The 23,991-nt window shown below is 35.5% G+C and overlaps 1 protein-coding gene across 1 annotated transcript in view; it reads right to left on the reverse strand.

The window, feature by feature from the left end:
• DNAH14 (dynein axonemal heavy chain 14) overlaps positions 1-23,991 on the reverse strand; it is a 338,933-nt gene that overhangs the window by 42,192 nt on the left and 272,750 nt on the right. The window contains exons 64-70 of the mRNA XM_063082910.1: positions 23,681-23,821; positions 22,167-22,382; positions 15,491-15,721; positions 15,064-15,185; positions 12,922-13,166; positions 2,711-3,129; positions 2,434-2,632 (exon numbers count right to left, since the gene is read on the reverse strand). Of these exons, the coding sequence (XP_062938980.1) occupies positions 2,434-2,632; positions 2,711-3,129; positions 12,922-13,166; positions 15,064-15,185; positions 15,491-15,721; positions 22,167-22,382; positions 23,681-23,821 (1,573 nt within the window). The remainder of the gene's footprint in view (positions 1-2,433; positions 2,633-2,710; positions 3,130-12,921; positions 13,167-15,063; positions 15,186-15,490; positions 15,722-22,166; positions 22,383-23,680; positions 23,822-23,991) is intronic.

Consider the following 23,991-nt stretch of genomic DNA (forward strand, 5'->3'; position numbering starts at 1 on the left):
CATCTTTGGAGAAGTATCTATTCAGGTCCTTTGCCCATTTAAAAATCAGGTTATGTGATTTTTTGTTGTTGAGTTATAGGAGTTCATTATATATTATGTTTATTAAGTCCTTTCAGATAAACAGTTTGCAAATATCATCTTACATGCTGTAAGTTTCCTTTTCTTTTTCTTTTTAAAAATTTTAATTAATTCATTTCACTTCATATTTCTTATTTATTTTTGATTGAAATGTAATTTATTGTGCATATCTGTTGGGTACAGTGTTGAATATCAATACCTGTGTGCAATATGTGATCCTCAAATTAGAATAATTATTATATTTATCCTTATACAATGTGATCATGTTTTGTGTCCCTTCACAAATTTCTTGCTAAGCCCCCTACCCCTTTCACACCTCTGGTGGCCTCATTTCTGTTCTCCTTTTGAAAATTCAATGAATTATTGTGATTGTTGTATCTTTTATTCTTTCTTTTCTTGTTTATTTTATTTTTATTTATCATTATATAATGTAATTGATTTTCATGGCACTTTACTAGTTCCTCCTTTTCCCCACTTCCCCACCCCAGCAATCTCAGTTCTGTTCATTTTTCTTAACAAGTTCAAAGAATTATTGTGGTTGCTGTGTCTTTTTATTTTTCATCCTATTTGTTTGTTTGTTTATTTATTTATATTAGCTCCCACATATAAGTGAGAACATGTGGTATTTCTCTTTCTGCGCTTGGCTTATTTCACTTAACATAATTTTCTCTAAGTTCATTCATGTTGCTGCGAATGGCAGAATTTCATTCTTTTTATAGCAGAGTAGTATTCCATTGTGCAAATATACCACATTTTCCTTATCCACTCCTCCAATGATGGGCATTTAGGCTGGTTCCAGCTGTTGGCTATTGTAAATAGAGCTGTAATAAACATAGGAGTACAGGTATCCCAACATGATGATTTCCATTCTTTTGGGCATATACTCAGCAGTGGGATTGCTGGGTCATAATGGCAGTTCTATCAGTAGTTTAAGGAATCTCCATACCATTTTCCATAATGGCTGCACTATTTTACAGTCCCACCAACAGTGTAGGAGGGTTCCCATTTCTCTGCATCCTTGCCAGCATTTGTTATTCTCAGTCTTTTTGGTATTAGCCAGCCTAACTGGAGTGAGAAGATATCTCAATGTGGTTTTGATTTGCACTTCCTGGATGCTGAGTGATGTTGAGCATTCTTTCATGTGTTTGTTGGCCATTTGTACATATTCCTTTGAGAAATGCCTATTTGGCTACTTTGCCCATTTTTAATTGGGTTACTTGTTTTCTGCTGTTGTTTGAGTTCCTGTGTATTCCGGATATTTAATCCTTTGTCAGATGCATATTTTGCACATATTTTCTTCCACCCCATTGGTTGTCTTTTCACTCTGTTAATTGTTTCTTTTGCTGTGCAAAATCTTTTTAGTTTAAAGTAACCCCATTTGTTTATTTTTCTTTTTGTTGCCTGTTTTGGGGATCATATTCATAAAGTCTTTGCCCCGTCCTACTTCTGAAGTGTTTCCCCTGTGCTTTTCTTTTAGGAGTTTTATAGTTCCAGGATGTATATTTAATTCTTTAATCCATTTTGAGTTGAGTTTGGTATATGGAGAGAGGTATGGGTCTAGTTTCATTCTTCTACATACAGATGTCCAATTTACCCAGCACCATTTATAAAAGAGGCAGTCTTTTCTCCAGTGAGTGTTCTTGATGTCTTTGTTGAAGACCAGATGGCTGTAGATATATGGGCTGATTTCTGGATTCTGTATTCTGTTCCATTGGTCCATGTGTCTGTTTTTATGCCAGTACCACGCTGTTTTGGTTACTATAGCTTTTTAATATAGTTTGAAGTCAGGTAGTGTTATGTCTCTGGCTTTATATTTTTTGCTCAATATTGCTTTGGCTATTCAGGGTCTTTTGTTGTTCCATATGAATGTTAGGATTGTTTTTTCTATTTCTGTGAAGAATGTCATTGGTATTTTGATGGGGATTGCATTGAATCTGTAGATCACTTTGGGTAGTATGGACATTTTAACAATGATAGTATTTAATCAGTGTGTGTGTGTGGTGTGTGTGTGTGTGTGTGTGTGTGTGTGTCCCTATTGACTACCATTAGACATTCTGCTTGTAGAATTACAATAACCATAGTAATTGACTACCATTAGAAATTCTGCTTGTAGGATTACAGTAACCATAGTAATTGTCATTTATTCATTTAAAAATTATTGAGTACCAATTATATGCTTAACAGTGTAGGGGATATAATGATGAATTAAACATCACACTTGACCTCATGTGCTTTTACTTTAATCAATTATACAAACATTGACTTGGTCTGGCTCAGAGGTCCTTTAATATTTTAGAAGGAAACATTTTTTTAAATGAGTTTTTTACTAAATCCAGAGTAATTACTTTTACTTACTATTAAGTCTAGGGTGGGGTAGTACACTTTTAATATTTGTCAATATGCCAGAATATAAAAAGATGTTCCATTCTTCTTCTGGTAGGGATCCAATGTCATCCTGCATTAGATTTCCATTAGCATTATTTTGCATGATTGTAGTGCAAAGCCGAAAGGAGAAACAAAGCTTATCTTCATTAAATAGAGCTGAAGAAACCACCTATAGGGAAAATATGACTGTTGGATTAACCCAGCTAGATTATATAAGTATGCAAAATTCACATCAAAAAGATCTCACCTTAAAAATATTTCTTGTCAATACATCTATTGTATTTTTAATACACCTGTCTAAGGGATTTTTCTCATTTTCCAAGTGAGGTTCTTTTGAAATATTTGTAATCTCATGAACTTTTTTCAAAGACGTTTTGTCTTCTTTGAAACTATGTTCTTGTTCTTTGCTTTTGGAAACTACTGAAGAAACAAAAATCTGCCGAAACCAGTCTAGGGAGAACTGGTACATGTAGTTGATTTGTGTAAGACCAGTCACTAGAAAGTAGAGCAGGGTACCTCGAGTAGCAATGGGGAGATAGTTTTTACGTGTTGCTTGGATTTCAACTTCTGCTTTTTTTGTTGCTTTGATGCGCTTTGAAATTTCATTTGCAGTCAGTTTGGATTTTCTTAAGGTTTCTACAATTTCCTCATCATCTAATGCACCCCCTAAAAACAAACAAACAAAAAAGTGAAATAAAAATGGTCATAATATTAAATGACAGTTTTCTCATTCTGTACTCTTTATGTAAGAGTTTTTGCTGCTGACTTTTTGTTGGTCTTATGTAGGAGACAGGCTCTTAAGTGAAGATAGATCATAGTTCTAATAAATTTGATTAACAGAACACATGCCCTACTTCCCACTCCCTTATCTCTTTTTCAGATTACTTTAGTGTTTTGTGGATTCTATTTTTTTTTTACAGTCACATAATAAGGAACCATTCCATTATAAGACATAGTTGTACAAAGAGAACATTAAAATAACATTTCCAGAAAAAAACAAGTGATTACTCTAATATTTTGTACTGCATTCTATTTTATTAAATAAATAAAGCTGATCATGACCAATGAAATTGATTTCTCAGCTCACTCCCTGAAAAACCACTGCTCTAGACACACAGATAATAATTCTGCCCTCCTTAAATATTAAGGCAGCTCTCAGATTTCCATTATAAACTCTTCTATTTTATGAGCTAAATATTCCTGTTTTCCTCAACTGCTTTTTTTTTTAATGATATGATTTTTAGACCCATCACCATCCTTGATGCTTACCTCTGGACACTAGTTTCTTTAAGAATAATTTTTATTTAAAAAATCACTATTAGTAAAAGGTTATATAGTCTTATTAAAATATCCCAGAGTCTAACACAAAGACAAGTGGTAGGGAATAACCACCAGGGGTATAACAAAAGCATATAGTGCTCTGATGTGTGTTAAACAACTTTAACACACATCTGTAAACAACTTTTCATTTGCCTCATTTAATCCATATTTTGTTCAATTTAAGCACAGGTTATAGCAAAATATGACATTTGTTTGAATAGTTCATAAAATGGGAGTGGCCGTGCTTCTGAATTTTGTTAGATCAACTGTGTCATTTTCTATGTATATTACATAGTACCTAGATGTTTTCTCCCCAACAGGTTACCAGCTGATGGTTCCAATCTTATAAGAGAAACAGGTATGGAAATCCTGGCCATGTAACTAGTCCTGTCATGAACAGAAGCATGGCTTATTCATGTGTTATAAAGAAACAGCCCATTAGGTGTAATTAACATAGAAAAGGAATAAAGTCAGATCCTTCCAGGTATAAATGTGTGAGTATTTAAAATTTCATAGTAAACAAATATACTTCTATGTGAGGATTTGCCTGTATTTATAACAAAATATACAATGAACTTTGAGCTCTTTCTTTTCTTTTCTTTGTTAAATATGGTTGCTGACTTTCTTTCTTTTCACAAACATCTTTTTTCTGGAATTGGGTCAAGACAATGGCACACGAAGGCAGAAACACTGAAGAAGACACCTGAGGAGAAAGGCATGCCCTTCCCTACTACCTTCCCCACCTAAATTTTTTTTTAGTTTGAGGTTTTAGTGACAAAATGTGAAGTCTTATAAGGTCTTAAAATAATCATTTCCCCAAACTCAGGCAGTTGTATGCTATAAAAACATTAGTTCTTTGCCAAAGGTTATGAACATGTTGAACAAGTCAGCATGTCCTGCACATCTCAGTAGAGAGGCAAATTCATCACAACCATTCTTGTTTTGGCCACACGTCTCACAGCAAAATGTTGCTGGTTGCAGCACTTTGTCAGGAAAGTGATGTCAGTGTTATGGTGAATGCCAAACGGTGGAGAGCCGCATTCTTTTGGCAGGGAGGATTTTGTAACCATGACGTAGGAAAGGCTTAAATTCATCTCTGCACTTTAATTGGCAGACCTTTCCTTGCTCCCAGAATGTCCAAGGCAGCTCTGTGAACATACTTCCAGGTATGGATGGTCTTAAGGCATGGCCCTCTACTAGGTGATATGGCCTCCTTGTGGCACCTGAGAGGTAGCCAAAAGGAGAAGCAAGAGGGCAAGTGGAGACCAAGGCTGTGGAAGTGGGGCTCCCTGCATTCCCACCCCAAAAGTACCATGTTATTAGAAGGTTAACATCATCCCAAGGATTTTGCGATATACACACATGCAGGTAGAAGGGTAGGTGGGTGGATTGATAAACAGATAGATGAATTTTTTTTTTATGAGAAATGGATTGTACTATAAATGCTATGTTTTAAATGACTAGTAAATTTACCTTTATTAGGATTAAGGGAAAAAACCCTGTAAAATTGCTGAATGTCAAATAAACATTTCTTAATGATAATAGATATTAGTTCCTAAAGCATTATTCTAAGGTTATGAGAAAAGATTGTGAAAGCAATTAAATAATTGGACCTTTATTTTTAAAAATATTCACATTTTAATTCTAAACAGTGTGAATTGACTTCTCTGTATAAAATATGAAGTGATTGTACTCAGATTTTCTGGTTTTGATTGTTTATTTGGTGAGACTTTCTGATCAAGTAGTTTTTGTTTGGTTGGTTTGTTTTGAATTCCCTGGGTTCTTTCATGTTTGAATATGGTCAATATTAGGGCTGGCCAGTTAGCACAGTTGGTTAGGGTGCAGCCCTCCAACACCAAGGTCAAGGGTTTAGTATCTTCAACCAACCAGCTGCCAAAAAAAAAAAAAAAAAAAAAAAAAAATCAGTATTCTTCCTGGGGAATGGCTACTTCATTACTTCGTCTCCTGTATCAAAACTTTCTGTTTCTTCCCTTTTCAAAAATTATATTCTTATTTATTACTATCGATAAATTTTTGCATTAAAAAACCCCTAGCTTTCAATTTATTCTACTAAAGTATCTGGTAACATTGGGTTTGTATCCTAGACCATAGACCCTTAGAGTAGACAAATAATATTTAATCAGTAGTAAATATGATAACTGTGCAGACAGCTTTAAAAATAAATAAAATCCAGGGCCTTACTTGTAGATGTTCAGATTTAGTGACTCTCTGGTGGTACCCATTGGGCATTTGCAGGTAAAAAAAAAAAAAAAAAAGCAAAGCTTTTTATCCTCAGGGGCAAGATGGTGCACTAGATGTGTCCAATGGGCAATCCTCCCACATAAAGGGACCAGAGCAAGGAAAGGACAGTTAAGTACGGGGGAGAGAGTTGGTGGAAGAGCGTGGGAGGGCAGTGGGAGCCTGGTGAAATGAAAACCCTGTGAAGCACAAAAACCACGCAGAGAAATGTAGAGGAGAAAGAGGCACACAGATTCCACTGCTGCCACATCTCCCAAACCAGGATCAGACAGGAGGAATTCTCCACGGTGGAAGAAAAAATCTTCGGGGCTGCAAGCACTTCCCAGCAGTAGCTCTCCACCTGTTCCTTCCCCAGCTCACTTCTACCACCTCCACAGTTGTTTGTGCCATTGCCTAGTCCCAGAGCTGTGGCCCAACTCCCCACACAGGAGTTCATCCTGTATAGCACACCCCACTGCATGGCCCATACTGCTTGCACAGCACTGGCCACCATTGCAGCCTTCCAGCTACCTGTGTGGCTCCAGGTTTCCAGCCACCTGCATGGCTCCAAACTTTGTGGCCCTGGTCACCTACATGACCCCAACTGCCTGGCTGTCAGCATGGCCCCACCCACCCACATGGGCCTAGTTTCTAGCCACCCTTGCAGCACCAACTGCCCAGCTGCCTCTGTGGCTCTACTTGCTCATGTGATCCTAACTGCCCAGCCATCCATGCAGCCCCACCCACCTGGGTGGCCCAGCCATCGAGCTGCCCGCTGGCACAGCCACCCATGTGGCCTCACCTGTACATGTGGGCCCAGCCATCCAGCCACCTGCTTGGCCCCAGCACCCCCCAGCTGCTCACATGGCCCCCACCCATCTGTGTGGGCCCACCCAGCAGCATATGCAGCTACAGCCACAGAGGAAGCTGCTGGTGTCCCCCAAAACACTGAGTCTACCCAGAACTACTGAGTCTACCTGGAACAACTGAAACTACTGAGTCTACCTGGAATCAAAACTAAAACAGCCTACCCAATGGGCAATATATAACAGATCTACAGTAGGGAGTCTCTCTCCTCAAAAGCCATCCAGGAGTAATAGAAGAAGCAACCACCAGATGACTAGGCATCAATGTAGGGTTACCAGAAATATGAAAACAAAGAAATTATGATACCACCAAAAGAACACTATAATTCTTAAATACCAGACCCTATACAACAGGAAACCCTTGAAATTTCTGAAAGGGAATTCTGAATAACAATCTTAAAGAAACTCAAGGAGACTTAGTTAGACAACGTGATGAAATGAGAAAAACAATCTAGGACATGAAGGAGGAAATCTTCAAAGAGATAAATACCACAAAAAAGAAGGTAGCAGAACTCATGGAACTGAAAGACTCATTCAATGAAATAAAAATGACAATTGAGATCCTAAGCAGCAGGCTAGAGCAAGTGGAAGAAGGAATTTCTGATCTCAAAGATAGTCTTTTTGAAACAACCCATGCAGATGAAAAAAAAGAATGAAAGAAAAAGAAGAAAATCTAAGAGAGCTAGCAGACGACCTTAAATGTACAAACATCTGAATCATGGGTGTTCTGGAAGTAGAAGAGAAAGGAAAAGGAATGGAAAACATATTCAATGAAATAATAGTGGAAAACTTCCCAGGTATTGGTAGAGATATGAACTTCCAGATCCAAAAGGCTCAAAGATCCCCAGACAGATTTAATCCAAAAAAGTCCTCTCTGAGACACACTGTAATCAAACTGTCAAAAGTCACAGACAAAGAGAGAATCCTAAAAATAGCAAGAGAAAAGCATCAAGTCACCTATATGGGAGTCCTGATCAGACCAACAGCAGATTTCTCAACAGAAACTCTACAGGTCAGAAGAGAATGGGATGAGATATTCAAAATACTAACAGAAAAAAACTGCCAGCAAAGAATACTATACTTAGCAAAGATATCCTTCAGGAATGAAGGGGAAATAGTGTACTTCCTAGACAAACAAAAGCTGGAGGAGTTCACCACCACGTTACCAGCTCTACAAGAATCCTTAAGGGAGTCCTGTGCCCAGAACCAAAAAATGATAATCACTACCATAAATACACAAGAAATGCAAACACCACTGGTAGAGCAGATATGCAAATGAGAAAGAGAAAGCCATTCCACCTCAAAAACCCACCTGAAAAAAACCAATGAACACCAGGGACATACAATAAAAGGGAAAGAAAGGAATGAAAGATATTTAAATCAATCATAAGAAAAGCAATTACATATCAGGAGTAAGACAATATCTTTCAATAACAACCCTAAATGTAAATGGATTAAATTTCCTACTCAAAAGACACAGACTGGCTGATTGGATTAAAAAGCTAGATATTCAAGAGACTCATCTCACCTGTAAAGATACATACAGAATAAAAGTGAAAGGATGGAAAAAGATATACTAAAAATGAGCAGGAGTAGCTATTCTTGTATTGGATAAAATAGACTTTAAACCAAAAACAATAAAAAGAGACAGAGAATGCCATTATGGGACCTATCCAGCAAGAAGACATAACAATCACAAATACATATGCATCCAACATCAGAACACCCAGAAATATAAAGCAAACACTATTAGACCTAAAGAGAGATAGACTCAAATACAATAACAGCTGGGGACCTGAACACCCATCTCTCAAGACTGGACAGATCATGTAGGCAACAATCAACAGAGAAACACAGGATTTAAGCTACACTTTAGACCAACTGGACTTGGAAGATATCTATAGAACTTTTCATCCAACAACTACAGAATACACATTCTTCTCATCAGCACATGGAACATTCTCCAGGATAGACCACGTTAGGTCACAAATCAAGTATCAAAAAATTCCTTAAGAAGAATAAAAATAAAGACACATCATACCAAAACCTGTGGGATACAGCAAAAGCAGTACTAACAGGGAAGTTTATTGAAGTAAATGCTTACATTAAAAGAATGGAAAGATTTCAAATAAACAACCAATGGTACACCAGAAAGCACTAGAAAAACAAGAACAATCCCATCCCCAAATTGTAGATGAAAAGAAGTAATTATATCAGAGTAAACTAAATGAAATAGAAACCCAAAAAATGATACAAAAGACCAATGAAACAGAAAGTTGGTTTTTTGAGAAGATAAACAAAATACACAAACCATTAGCTAGGCTAACTAGAAAAAAAAGAAGACCCAAATAACAAAAATGAGAAATTGAAAGTGGAGACATTACAACTGATACCACAGAAATACAAAGAATCATTAGAGAGTATTATAAACAACTATATGCCAACAAATTTGAAAATCTGGAGCAAGTGGATAAATTTCTGGACATACACAAACTATGAAGACTGAATCAAGAAGAAATAGAAAACCTGAACAGACCAATAACAAGCAGTGAGATTGAAGCAGTAATCAGCAGTCTCCCAACAAAGGAAAGCCCAGGACCAGACAGCTTTACTGCTGAATTCTACCAAACCATTAAAGAGGAATTAATACCAATTCTATTCAAACTATTCTGAAAAATTGAAACAGAGGCCATCTCCCAAACTCATTCTATGAGGCTGGTATCACCCTGATACTAAAATCGGACAGAGACACAACAAAAAAGGAAAACTACAGGCCAATATCTTTGATGAACATAGATGCAGTAATCCTCAACATAAGACTAGCAAACAGAATACAGCAAAAAATCAAAAAATTATACACCAAGATCAAGTGGGATTCATCTCAGGGATGCAAGGATGGTTCAACATATGCAAGTCAATAAATGTGATAAACCATATCTACAAAATCAAGGACAAAAACTACATGATTATTTCAAAAGATGCAGAAAAAATATTTGATAATATTCAATACCCCTTTATGATAAAGACTCTCAACAAACTAGGTACAGAAGGAAAATATCTCAGCACAATAAAAGCCATATACAACAAACCCACTGCCAATATCATCCTGAATGGGGAAAAGCTGAAAGCATTTCCCTTAAGAACAGGAACAAGACAAGGAGGCCCACTCTCACCACTCTTATTCAACATAGTATTGGAAGTACTATCTAGAGCAATTGGGCAAGAGAAAGAAATAAAAGGCATCCAGATTGGAAAGGACAACGTCAAACTGTCTCTGTCTGCAGATCATGATCCTATATGTAGAAAAATCTAAGGACTCCACCAAAAAACTCTTACAGCTGATAAATGATTTCAGTAAAACTGCAGGATACAAAATCAACGTGCAAAAATTGGTAGCATTTTTACACTCCAACAATGAACTAGCAGAAACACAAATCGAGAAAGCAAGCCCATTTACAATAGTCACCACTACCCCCCACTCGAAAATACTTAGGAATGAATTTAACTAAGGAGGTGAAAGATCTATACAACGAGAATAACAAATCACTGCTGAAAGGAAATTCAAGAGGACACAAAAAGATGGAAATACATTCCATCTTTGGTTTGGAAGAATCAACATTGTGTAAATGTCCATATTACCCCAAATGATTGACAGATTCAATGCAATCCCCATCAAAACAGCAATGGTATTCTTCACAGAAATAGAAAAAACAATCCTAACATTCATATGGAACAACAAAAGATTCCTAATAGCCAAAACAATCCTGAGCAAAAAAAATAAAGTCAAGGTATCTGACCTCAAATAATACTACAAAGCTATAGTAACCAAAACAGCATGGTACTAGCATAAAAACAGACACTCAGGATCAATGGAACAGAATGGAGGAACCAGAAATCGACCCACTTACTTACAGCCAACTGATCTTTGACAAAGGCATCATTAAGAAAATACACAGGGGAACAGACTGACTCTACAATAAATGGTGTTGGGAAAACTGGACCTCCATTAAGTAGAAGAATGAAGGACCTGTATCTCTCACCATATACCAAAATTAACTCAAAGTGGATTAAAGACTCAAATATAAGACCTGAAACTATAAAACTCCTAAAAGAAAACAGGGGAAACACTTCACAAAGTAGGACTGCACAAAGACTTTATGAGTAAGACCCTAAAAGCACAGGTGACAAAAGAAAAAATAAAGAAATGGGGATATATCACACTAAAAAGATTCTGAACAGCAATAGAAACAATTATTGGAGCAAAAACACAACCTACAGAATGGGAAAAAATATTTGCAAACTATGCATCTGACAAGGGATTAATATCCAGAATATACAAGGAACTCAAACAACTTAACAGCAAATAACAAGTAAGCCAATTAAAAAATGGGCAAAGGAACTGATCAGGCATTTCTCAAAAAAAAAAAAAAAAAAAAAAAGATACAGAAATGGCCAGCAGACACATGAAAAAATGCTCAACATCACTCAGGATCAGAGAAATGCAAATCAAAACCACTCTGAGTTATCATCACATCCCAGTTAGACTGGCTATTATGAAAAAGACAGAGAATAACAAATGCTGGTGAGGATGTGGAGAAAGGGAAACCTTCCTACACTACTGGTGGGACTGTAAATTAGTGCTGCCATTAAAAAACAGTATGGAGGTTTCTCAAACAACTACAGATAGAACTGCCATATGATCTAGCAATCCCACTGCTGAGTGTATACACAAAGGAATGGAAATCATCATGTCAAAGGGATACCTGCATTCCCATGTTTCACAGCTCTATCTGTTATAGCTGAGAGTTGGAACCAACTTAAATGTCCTTCAACAGATGACTGGGTAAGGAAAATGTGGTATATATACACAACGGAATACTACTCTGCCATGAAAAGAATGAAATTCTGCCATTCACAGCAACATGAACTTAGAGAAAATTATGTTAAGTGAAATAAGCCAGGCACAGAAAGAGAAAAATATGTCCTCACTCACGTGGGAGATAAAACCCAAACAACCCCCCCCCCCGAAAAAACCCAAAACCCAAAAACAAAGGAAAAAGAAAGATACAGCCATCACAATAATTCATTGAACTTTCAAATGGATAGAACAGAACTGAGGTTACCTGAGGTGGTAGAGAGGGAGGGGGAGGAGGGGTTAGCAAGAAATTGGTAAAGGGCCACTAAAAGTGATTACATTGTATAATATGGAATATACTAATTATCCTGACTTGAGCATCACATATTGCAACACATGTATTGATATTCAACATGGTACCCCACAGATATGTACATATCTGTGATCATATGTTTCAATAAAAAAAAGAAAAGCAAAAAAGAAAAGCAATAAACTCTACAGATGATTCACATATATACCCTTAATTTAATACTAAAGTATTTTAAAAACTTTAAAGTCCCAATAACTCACAAGTTAAAACAGAAAGGCAGCCCATTGTATTTTATCACAGCTGAGTCAGAGGCATATTTATTAGTGTGACCCAGGAATTTATATTTAAGTTTAGTTGCTAGAAAGTCTATGGTTTCTTAGATATTTCTTGTAGTGAAGAGGAAAATAATTTCTACTGCTATTTTAATAAGCAGCATATTTTAATGGGATACATAAAAGTCACTGAATTGTTTCCTTTTAAAAGATCTTTTATTTATTAATACTTAGAGAAAACCTAATCTTTCAGTCTCTGTAATCTAATTTGAGACATGTAACAGATGACAGGTACCTGAAGTACAAGCAGAGAGCCTAGGAAGGAACTAACTAACCTCTATAAGATTTGTCTTACAACCTATACTGATTATATGGTGGTATATGTCCTATGACATAATAAACTAACACAAAATCAGAAACTGAGGAACATCAAAATTCACAATACTTAAGTTTGAAATGGGGTGGATCACCTCCATCAATCAGTTATCTCAGGGAAATGGAGATCTAGTATTTTTGGTACTAATTCAGAATTTGGTCCTTACCACTTTTTATTCTGTCCTTCATAAAGGTCTCTTAATTTCACTAAATATAATTTACCTTGTGCGTTCTGCAGTAAATTTAATGTTTTTTCCTCCAGCTCTTCAAGAGTTATCGCATCAAGGGAAATACTCTCCAATAACTGAAGACGTCGATTCTCTAAATGAGGAACTTCATGAGTTACTACAGTAGATAAAAGTTGATCTTGCAAACCTTGGAATGTTACCGTGAAGTTTATCATAGTAACAAAGGTATAAACGGATGGAAGAAAATGCGGATTGTCTGTTTCTGTAGATAAGTATAACCTAAACATGAGAAAGGCACCCGTTATTTAAAGAAGGTACAGATGGAAAAAATGGAACCAATTTATTTAATAATACAAAAAATATTTTTCCTGGAAGTAAACAAGATTAATTTTTAGTGTTATCCAGCTTCATACACAAAGCAGGCTCTCAATTTATACTACGGGAAACATATTTACTATTTAAAACTTTAAAAAACATAACCATAAATTATGTTCATACTACATGAGTATTTGGTTTAAGCATACGGACAGAGTAAAAAAATGCTAAATAGGAATTTTGACCTGTCACTAGCTCATTGTAAAGACTGATTTTTGCCCTGACTGAGAAGCCAATGGAGGGATTGGAGTAGAGAAGTGACATAATCTTTTTTAACTGGACCTCTCTAGCTGCTGTATTGAGAGGAGCCCCAGGGGACTGGGGAGGGGAGCAAGATGGAAGCTGGGAGACTGGGTGAAATGTGAGAGACAATAGTGGCTTGGAACAGGCTAGTGTCAGTGACAGTGGTAAGGAGTGGTCAGATTCTGGATCTCGTTTTGTTTTTATAGCAACCAAATAAAGCAGGAACAATTTTTTCATTCCACTTTATAAAGGGTGAAATTGAAGCTGAGAGAGGTTAAATAAATTGCCCATATCACATGGCCAAAAAATGACAGAGTGGAGATCTGTTGACAAAGTTTGCCTTCTAAGCTGTGCCCTCCACCACTTCCTCAAACACACATGGGGACCAGTTTGTCCATTCAGGAAAGTGTAACTTCATTAGCATTTCTAGAGTGTTGCTGAATCAATCTTATTGTACCTAGTGAGAAGAAAAAAAAAAAAAAAGCTAACATGGTGTTTTCCAATTATATTCTATATAGCACTATTTTCTGGAAAAGGTTTGGTGAATAAAGCGGTTTTTAAGTCCTATAGGAGGAATCCTGTTTACCTTTGTTTCACACACTGCTTTTAAAAACAATGTCCCCTTTTTTGAGTGACACCTATTAAATCCCCGGAAATGTTGTTTGGAGGAACATACTTTGGAAATGTTTTATCAACAGAAGGAAGGAGGCTGGAAGATAGAATTCTAAGGAGTAAGAAACTGGAGAGAGACTCTGCAGCCCTGCTCAAGGGAGAGGACACAATGACCAACAGATGTAAGAGTCAGAACCACTTGGTAAAGCAGTCAGTCTGTCGTGGTCTCCATGAAGAAGTTAAATGCAACAGCCTACAGATCGTTAAAATCTTCTACTTTCCCTTGGAGATAGGTTGCTAACCCAGCAATCCTCTGATTATAAATGGACTTTTCTGTGGCTTTGCCTATAAGGAGAATACATATGAACAACAACTCTAATGTCTTATTTACTTGGGAATCATATTTTGTGGCAATGAAATTTGACCATATAATAGTGCTTTGTTAAATTGACTAGAGGGAGTTGGATTCCTAGAGGCCTGTTACTGTGAACATCGACACAATGTTTTCATCTCCTTAGGAAAAATCTCTATCTCTTTACTCTAGATATTAAATACAGATTTCGCCTGTTAAAGCAGCTGAAGCTTTTTCCACCCAAATACATTAGGCAAATAGATTAACTAGAACTCGTCTGTATTAAGTGGGACCGGGCTTCCTGCTTGTTGCCCTCTCTGTGCAGCAGCTGAAGAATCTTCATGGGAGTCACAGGTTTCACCAGGCACAGTTTGAAAAATGTTGTTTTGAAGTGATTCAACAGATAAAAATCTGCTTTCTATTCTGTATAGTGATGAGTGCTACTGTCAACATAAAAACAAAAAGAATATCCGAAGTGCAATCTCACTTTTTTCTCCAGGTGCAAGTTTATCAGGGCTAAAATACACGGCCTTCAATATTATTTGCCTTTAGAAACGTAAACATTTGACTCAATTTGACTGAGAGAGACATTACCTAAATTTAGAATTGTATTCAACCTCAGAATCATCAACTCTTATGAAATATTGTCCTCTTTTCTGGTAGATATCTTTCTTCAAAATTGCCTTTAAAGGTGGAGCTAATGTTTCATGGAGATTCTGAGAAATCAGAATAGACATAAATAGGAAAAATAGTCATAAAACAAATAAATCAATTGAAAAGACACAGTATTTCAAAAATTTAATCTTATTAAATATCTGGATACCAGTGAAAGGACAGCTCTAAGAGAACTGAACATTGAAAACTCACTGTATATATATGTATGCATACTCATACATGTGTGTATTTATTATTTTTTCCCTGACAATTACCTGCCACTTAAAACTTTGTCTTTTTGCTCGGTACATACAACATATGTGTCAGCTGCATGGAAATAGAGAATTAGGTCATATTGTTCAAATACCTGCAAGAGGACACTCCCTCCTGTTTTCATAGCATTTTCAATTTTTTTGGTGTAATTGCTATCCTCAGTGGAGAGCTCCTGCAGCCTGGATCCTTCCATTTGACGAATCCAGTTGTGTGCTTGTTTATGTGGGTCAATCAACAGTGGCCACCGTTGGCCATTCTTGATCAAGATGGCATTCTCCACTGAATACTGGCCAAGAGGTAGCCCCTGACTATGCCATCGTTGGATCTGGAATGAAATCATTAGTACTTTCACTATTTTATAAACTTCTTCACGTATTTAGTATCCTATGGGGTACTAATGGATCCTACTGTGTAACTGCATTTACAAAATCAATTAATCTTTTTTGAAGTCAGGTGGTGTGATGCCTCCAGCTTTGTTTCTTTTGCTCAGGATTGCTTTGGCTATTTGTCTTTTGTGGTTCTAAAGCATTTCAGATTTTTTTTCGATTTCTCTGAAGAATGTCATTGGTATTTTGGTAAGGATTGCATTGAGTCTGTAGATAGCATTGGGTAGTATGGTCATTGTGACAATATTAATTCTTTCAATCCATGAACATGGGATGTCTTTCCATTTTTTGGTGTCCTCTTTAATTTCCTTTATCAGTGTTTTGTAGTTTTCATTTTAGTGGTCTTTCACCTCCTTGGTTAAGTTTATTTATATATATATGTATACATATATAAGTAGCTATTGAAAATAGGATTGCTTTCTTGACTTCTTTTTTGGCTGGTTTGGTGTTGGTGTATTACAGAAATGCTACTGATTTTTGTATATTGATTTTGTATCTTGCAACTTTATTGGATTTGTTTATCAGTTCTAAGAGTTTTTAATGGAGCGTTAAGTCTTTCTGACTTCAAACTATACCACAAAGCTATAATAACCAAAGCAGCATGGTAGTGGCATAAAAACAGACAGATGAACCAATAGAACAGAATAGAGAACACAGAAATAAATCCATATATCTACAGCCAACTGATGTATAACAAAGGCATCAAGAACATACAGTGGGAAAAGGAAAACCTCTTCATTAACAGTACTGGGAGAACTGGTTATCTATATGCAGATGATTCAAACCAGACCTCTATCTGTCACTATGTAAAAAAGTCAACTTAAAATGGACCAAAACTTAAATTTAAGACCCCAAACTATAAAACTACTGAAAGAAAACATAGGGGAGGAAACACTCCAAGATGTTGGTCTGAGCAAAAATTTTGTGGAGAAGACTTCGAAAGCATAGGTAACAAAAACAAAAATAGTCATATGGGATTACATCAAACTAAAACTCTTCTGCACAGCAAAGGAAACAATCAACAGAGTGAAGAGGCATGCAGAATGGGAGAAAATATTTGCAAACTATGCATCTGACAAGAGATTAATATCCATAGTATACAAGGAACTCAAACAATTCAACAGCAAACAAACAAACAAAAAAACAACAAAAAAGCCCCCACTAAATAATCTGATTAAAAAATGGACAAATAATTTAAATAGACATTTCTCAAAAGAAGACATACAAATGGGCAACAGGTACATGAAAAAATGCTCAACATCACTAATCATCGTAGAAGTGCAAATCAAAACCACACTGAGATATCATATCATCTCACCCCAGTTAGAATGGCCATTATCAAAAAGACAAACAACAATAACAAATGCTGGTGAGGATGCAGAGAAAAGGAAACTCTTATACATTGTTAGTGGGAATGTAAATTAGTGAAGTCATTACGAAAAACAATATGGAGGTTCCTCAAAAAACTAAATATAGAACTCCCATATGATCCAGCCATCCCACTACTAGGTATTTATCTAAAGGAAAGGAAATCAATATACCAAAGAGATGCCTGTACCCCATGCTTATCGCACCACTATTTACAATAGCCAGGACATATAATCAGTTTAAATGTTCATCATCAGATGAATGGATAAAGAAAATGTGGTATATATACCAATGGAATACCATTCAGCCTTAAAAAAGAATGAAATCATGTCATTTGTCATTTGCAGCAACACGATGAGCTTGGAAGACATTAGGTTAAGAGAAATAAGTCAGGTACAGAAAGATAAATATGGTATGTCCTCACTCATATGTAGGAGCTAAAAAAGTGAGCTAATGGAAGTGGAGAGTAGACTGGGAAGGGTGGGGGAGGGGGTTAGGAGCAGGTTGGTTAATGGACACATGATCACAACCAGACAGGAAGAATAAGTTCCAGTATTCTATAACAGTGCTAGGTATATATAATTAACAATAATTTATTGTATATTTTCAAGTGGCTAGAAGGCAGGAGTTCAAATGTTCTCATCACAAAGAAGTGATAAATGTCTGTGGTGATGGACATGCTAATTAGCCTGATTTGATCATGACACAGTGTATACATGTGTCAAAATATTACTCTGTACCCCATAAATATGTACAAATTATGTGTCAGTAAAAAAAGAAATTAAAAAAGAAAATTAACTTTTAAAAGGACTGAGAAAATTAATCTTTAAAAGGACCAAGGAAATGAACAAAAGCAAATTGGATACAAAATTTTTGGTAAGGTTATTATTCCCTAAGTTATACTTTTCTGTTTATCAGTAAAGACATTTATAATGCCTATCACAACAAAGATGCCATGGGAGACAAAAGAAATATAACCCAGAGCTTCTAATTCCAAGGCTCTTAGACTCTGAATCAGATATGAAATGCAATACTATAGAATTACTCAAATATAATAATAGCCACACCTGCCACCCACCAAAGACATACATGCATTATCTAGTTAAACTACTATAACCACCATCATTTCTTAGATGGAAGAACTGAGGCTAAAAGAGGTTAGATACTTGCCTATGGTCTTATTACCAGAATAAGAGGCAGAGGTAGGGTTTGACTTAGAAATTGACTCCAAGCCTGGTAAGCTTTTCACTCCTTACATGGCCTCTTTTCCTGCCACTTCTATTTCATGCCAGTATCAGCAGGATGACAGATAAAGACCCATAGAGGTAAAAGAAGAAACAGGAGGCCAGGGAATCTTGCCGCAAAAGGCAGCAGGGGCCTGCCTGGGAGAAGCTGAGGATACTTATTAGTTTTGGGCTGAAGGAAAAAGTTTTTTGGTTAAGCCTTTGAAGAATTGCATGCTTTCGAATTCTACATGAAAGGAAATATGAAAGATGATGAATAATCCTGAAAAGAACAAATATTCCTGTTGGTTGCAGTATAGAATGTATTTAAATACAGGCAAAGAAGACAGGAGTAAAGGTCCGTGAGAGAAATGAACCCCAAGAAAGCAAAGTTTCTGTTTTCGTAACCGAATCATTCTCCAGACTTTTACACTTGTCTTAATCATTTTACCTAAGTATGTATTCCTAAGCACTGTAGTTTGGTTTTGCTTATTTTTGACCATTAGGTAAATGAAATCTTATAATATATCCTTTTTGTGTGTCTGGCTTTATCTGTGTTGTGTAGCTGCATTTATTCATTCTCATCACTGTAGAATATTCCACTTTATGAATGTAACATGGTTTACTTATCTATTCTACTGCTGAGGGCACTTGGATTGTTTCAAGTTTTTGGCTATTGTGAATAATGCTATAATGAACATTCTTCTATATGTCTATTGATCCAGGTTTGTACACATTTCTTTTAGGAAAAAAACTAGGAGTGGAATATTGGGTCATAGGGTATTTGTATTTTTAGTATTAGTAACTAATAACAGTTTTCTAAAATGATTGTAGCATTTTATATCATCACCATGAGTTTCTATTACTCCATATCCTTGCAAACTCTTCATATTGTCAGTCCTTATAAATTTTAGCCAGTCTGGCAGCTGCATCGTGGTATCTCATTTTGGATTTAATTTTCATTCCCTTAATGAACCCCTTAACAAGGTTAAACATCTACATGTTTATTGTCTATCTGGATATTCTTTTCTGTGAGATAATCTATTCAAGGCCTTTGCCCATTAATCTACTGAGTTGTCTATTTTTTGTTTATTGACTTGTAATAGGTTCTTTTTATATTCTGGATAGGGCCCTTTGTTCAATATATATATTATAAATATCTTTTCCAGCTCTTTGGCTTGTCTTTATACCTTCTCAATGGTGTCTTTTGATGAACAGAAGGTCTAAATTTTAATGTAATTCAATTTATCAAATGTTTCCTTTATGGTTAGCTTTGTTTAAAAAATCTCTTTTTTTTTTTAACCTGGGTCATACATATAGTCTCCTAAGTTATGCTTTATCTATTTGCATTTCACATTTAGGTCCAAAATTCATGGATTTTTATGTGGTGTGAAGTAATGGTCAAGTTTGCTTTTTTAAAAAGCGTATATTCAATTACCCGGCATTGTTTATTAAAAATAATATCCATTTCCCACTGGACTGCAGTATCACCTTTGTCATAAATCAAATGTCCTTGTATGTGTGGCTGTGTTTCTGGGCTATCAGTTGTGTTCTATCAATGTAATTGTTTATCCTTGTATTGGTACACACGTGGATAAACAATACCACTGTCCTGAGTACTGTAGATTTAAAGTAAATCTTCATACTTGATATAGCAAATCCCTCCACCTAGCCCTTCATCAGCATTGTTTTGGACAATTTGGCTCTTTGCCTTTTCTTACAACTTTTAGCATCAGCTTGTCAAGTGGCACTCACCCACCCACCCCTATGGGATGTTGATTGGGATTACACTGGATCTATAGATCAATTTGGAAAGAAATGGCAACATTAGAATATTGAGTCTTTCAATTCACGAACTTGGTATAACTCTTCATTTATTTGTTTCTTAAAGCTTATCTCAGAATTTTATAGTATTCTTTCTATAAGTTTTGCACATCTTTTGACAGGTTCACTTTGATGCTCTGATAAATAGTATCTAAAAGCATTGAACAGTACACTTTGTTGCAGGTGCAGAGAAATGTAATTGGATTTTGTATATTGATTTTTAATTCCAGAAACTTCACTAAACTTTAATTCTCATGATATAGCTATAGATTCTCTTGGATTTTCTAAGTACATAAAATATTACCTGCAAAAATTTATGGTTTTTCTTTTTTCCTTTTCCATCCTAATATCCAGCCCCCCCCCAACCTTGGCTTACTGCACTGTCTAGGATCTCTAGTACAATGTTAAATATAAATGGAGATAGAAGATATCCCTTTGTCATATACCCAATCTCAAAGGAAAAACTTTCACCAATACACCATTTTTTCAATTCTGATTTCTTCTTTGACCTCAGATTAGTTTAGGAGTATATTTTCTAATTTCTAAAACCATGAGGATTTTCAAACTATCTCTTAATAATTGACTTCTAGATTAATTTTATTTTGGTTAGAAGAACATACTCTTTATGATTTCAGTCCTTTGACATTTGTCAAAACTTAATTTGTGGCCCATTATATGGTCAATTTTGGCAATGCTCCATATGTACTGGCAGAGAATGTGTAAGCTGCAGGTGTAAGCTACGGTGTTCTAATTCCCTTTGTTGTTTCTATTAAGTCCATTTGTTGACCGTGCTGTTCAAATCCTCTCTATTCTTACTGATTTTTGTGTGCTCGTTCTATGCGTTACAGAAAGAGAAGCATTAAAATCTTTCTCTATGATTATAGATTTGCCTACTTTTCCCTGTACTTTTTTAATGTTTGCCTTATATTGTTTGAGATCATGTTATTATGTACAAATTTAGAATTGTTAATGTATTCTTGGAGAATTAGAACAATTTTTATTGTAAATTGAGTTTATTTAATTCTAGTAATCCTTTTTCTGCCTTAAAGTCTATTTTGTCCTTTTTTTTTGTAATCGATGGTAAATTTTCTCTCATTTTTCACTCTTGATTTTTCTTTATGTTTTAGATGTATCCTTTATGTGTCATAAATAATATGGTTTGTGTTTTGTGCTTTGGTTTATAATGTTATATGTAGTCTTTAAATATTAGACTTTTAACTGGAGCATTCAGTCCATTTATATCTAATGTAATTACTGATATTGGGTATTTGGGTTTCAATTGGTTATTAGCATTATGAAAATGAGAAGCCAGTATTTGTTTCTGAGATTTTGTAGGTTTAAGCAGAGTTATCAGTAGAGAAACCAATTTAAAACTACTCTCAGAGGATTTTTAAAAAGTAGGTGCATCTCTTTTTTTATTCTTTAAACGTCAGCAGAGGATTTATATAAATAGACAATATCTAAATTGATAAATGTAGGTCGATATTATTGGCTGTGTCTAAGAATACTCCATGTGGTTCAATAAGTTTACCAATTTTATTTATTAAAGGGGTTTCAGGGAAAGAAATTCATCATATTCATTAGGACGGGGTAGTAGAATGACAATGGGAAAGAAGATATTTGACTTCAGCCCGGAGGATAAGAAACAGGACAGATAATTAACTAAGGCATTAGAGCTATAAGTTAAAAACAAAAATTAAGACCTGAAACAAACTTCAGTATTTTCACTTATCAAAATAATTTGGTGGATGGGGGCCGTGGGCCTCAGCCCTGCCCCTACTGCTACCAGGCCAGCAACTGTGGGCCAGCCCTCTCCCCCTGCAACAACTCAGAATGTAAAATAAATAAAAATATCTAAAATATTAAAAAATTTTTGGGAAAAGATCTAAACCAAAAAACCACACACATACTCCAAACCCAAATCAACAATAACAAGCACTTAACTGGATAACAGAAATATGTTACTAACCTCATATTTTTGTGCCATAACTTCAACTAAAGAAAAGTTGGAAGACAAAGAAATGCTATTTTCAATGCAAAAATCCTCCCATTTATTCACAATCAATTGGCGAAATTCAGGTGTTAAAACTCCACTGTAGACAATGCATGCTGCTGAAAGAAGTATGTCACCCAAAATTCCTTGCAATTTGTTGTCTATTTGATTGACCATTTCTTCCCATCGAGTCTAAATGTTAAAATAAAAATGAGTTATTTGATATAAAACATACCATTATGAAACATTTTAAAAACTCATGGTCTCCTTGTTGGATCTATCATTGCTGTTACTATTACTGTTTTCAAGTTGCAGTTGTGTGAAAGTTAATAATGAATAATATTTAAAAATGAACTGTTTTCTGAAAGAAACGCTAGTCCTATTCTTGAGTTTGTCAAAAGTGTCATATTTGCTAGGATAAATATAGAGCAATTTCAAATCCTTTGTGTAATAAAGCAGGATAATGTAAAATCTATTAATTCATTATATTATTAGTGGTGTTCAATAATAACAATTATAATAATAACCAATATTTATTGAATCTTTATCTTCCAGACACTTTACTTTGAAAATCTCATTTGACACTTTCAATATCATGTTAAGTAAATGCTACTGATTTCATTGTAAGATGAAGAAATTAAAGTTTAGAGAAGTTAATGTACTTTGCTCAAGATCATAAAGCTTCTGAGGGTTGTAGCTGGGATCTGAACTCATACTCTCTGGTTAAATGGCCTCTCTCTTTCATCATGTATGTGCTTGATTGGTCAATGAATAAGGCATGCTGAGAAAGAACCCTCTCTTCTGGAAGCTTGAAATGTGGGATAATGCTGATGTTCTACTGCCTCTCAACAAACATTGAGCTCTCAGGGGCAACAGTCAACTTTTGAGGGCTGCAATCTCTCTTTGATAGATCTGATTTCATAACCTCCTTCTCCCTGTCCTGTGAAAGTCTTCCATGATATGCATTTATTTAAGTCAGCTTACTGACTCGTCAGCTTACTAGGGATTCAAATGTAGAGAAGGCAGATGAATTAGTGGAGAAATAAAAAAACAAGATAAAAGGGGTCAGAAGGTTGACAGAACAACCTAAAATTTCTTTTTCCCCCTAATGACATCTTCTCCATTTTGGCCCCACCCACGATTTATATATTCATCTTGGGTGTTCAAGTGCTAGAAAATGGAAACCGATGACAATCACTGAAAGGTTTACTTTGGGCCTCATCAGACAAAAGTGTGCTGATGTCTTATGAACAACAGAAAATAACCTTGGATCTTTGTAGTACAGTACTTTTGTGTGTAAGACTATTTGAACAGGATTCCTTTATTTTATCTAAATAGGGCTGGGGCTGTCTACTGATCTCAATAAGAAACTGGGTAGTAAGATAGTTTTAGGAGGTACATGATATAGCCTGCAGTGCAAATAACATCTTAGAGGTTGTTGAGTCCAGTAGAAATTAATGAAAAAGATATAAAACCAAGGAAAGTCATGCCTTCTCATCTTCTAGGACAGTTAGTAGGACAGATGCACACTGCAAGCGCCTGCTAGCCTGTGCTTTCCGATTTGCTAATAGTTGTTTTTCAGCAACAATATCTTTGTAGGCTGTCTGCAGAAACAGCAAATGTTCCTCAATCTGAAAGACAATTAATTCATTATTGAAAAAAAACTATCTCATTTTGCTTCAAGAGTTTATCTGTCATTTATATAAATATAGTGTGTAACCACTTCATTTTCACATCCTGGAACATCTTCCTGGATGGATTATATGATCAATGAAAATATACATTATAGAAATAAAATGAT

This window comes from Cynocephalus volans, chromosome 18, assembly GCF_027409185.1.
Source record: "Cynocephalus volans isolate mCynVol1 chromosome 18, mCynVol1.pri, whole genome shotgun sequence".
In the NCBI taxonomy this organism is placed as follows: Eukaryota; Metazoa; Chordata; class Mammalia; order Dermoptera; family Cynocephalidae; genus Cynocephalus; species Cynocephalus volans.